General features: G+C 58.2%; 1 protein-coding gene across 1 annotated transcript in view; it reads left to right on the top strand.

Annotated features, from left to right (window-relative positions):
- Positions 1-244: 244 nt before the first annotated feature.
- Positions 245-946, top strand: part of ETH_00042245 (uncharacterized protein) — a gene marked incomplete at both ends in the record, with an annotated part of 1,816 nt that continues 1,114 nt past the window's right edge. Inside the window, 2 exons of the mRNA XM_013375377.1 lie at positions 245-515; positions 758-835. Coding sequence (XP_013230831.1) covers positions 245-515; positions 758-835 — 349 coding nt within the window. The remainder of the gene's footprint in view (positions 516-757; positions 836-946) is intronic.

Raw genomic sequence — 946 nt, 5'->3', positions numbered from 1 at the left:
CGTGCCGCGTCGGGCAACAGCAACCTGCTGCTCCAACCCCAGCAGCAGCAGCAGCAGCAGCCACAGCTGCAGCAGCATTTGCAGCAGCAGCAGCAGCAGACGGCTTATATCGTTTGACCTGCCAAGACACCCCACACGGACTGCATCTGCTGCTGACAGCCGTCTCCTTGAAACCCCTTTAGCTGATGCTGCTGCTGCTGCAGCACTGGAAGCAGCAGCAGCAGAAGAAGACCCTGACAGCAACATGGCTGCCTTCACTGCCTCGCTGCCCTCAGCAACAGCAGCAGCAGCAGCAGAAGATGATAAAGTCAAGATGCCATATTTGTTTATTGATCCTGGGGGGGAGCGGATCCCCGTGCTGCGGCACTGCAGCATAGACCAAAGCGACGCAGCAGCAGCAGCAGCAACTGCAGCAGGAGCAACAACTGCAGCAGCAGAAAGTCATGAAGCAGCAGCGCAGCAGGCCTCTGCAGAGGCAGCAGCCGGCTCTGATTTGAGCAAGGGCTTCGCTGGAAGTAGGCAAAAGCATTATTGCTGCAGCTGCTGCTGCTGCTGCTGTTGCTGCTGCTGCTGCTGCCGCATGCGTCTGTGTCACGTTTGCGTACGCTGCAGCAGAAGTTGATCCTCTTGCTGCTGCTGCTGCTAAGTGTCCCTACGGCTGCTGCTCCCCGTCCCTACTGCTGCTGCTGCTTCTAGCTCATGCAGCTTTAGCTGCTGCTGCTGTGCTGCTGCTGCTGCTGCTGCGCTGCTGCTGCAGTTGGGGTTGAGGATGTGGGCCGTTTTCGCTTATTTTCTCGCGAGCGGCTGCTGCAGCTTTTGCCTGAAGGCTTCGCGGGTAACTCTAAACCCTAAACCCTAAACCCTAATTCGTGGTCGCAGTCCAGCTGCGCTGACGCAGAGCCTCTAGGCGCAGCGGCTGCAGCAAAGCCTCTCCCTGCAATTCAAA

Source organism: Eimeria tenella, genomic scaffold (genome assembly GCF_000499545.2).
Source record: "Eimeria tenella Houghton genomic scaffold, Eth_scaff2730, whole genome shotgun sequence".
Classification (NCBI taxonomy): Eukaryota; Apicomplexa; class Conoidasida; order Eucoccidiorida; family Eimeriidae; genus Eimeria; species Eimeria tenella.
The sequence above is the reverse complement of the archived record's forward strand: the minus strand, read 5'-3'. Positions and strand labels throughout refer to the sequence as shown.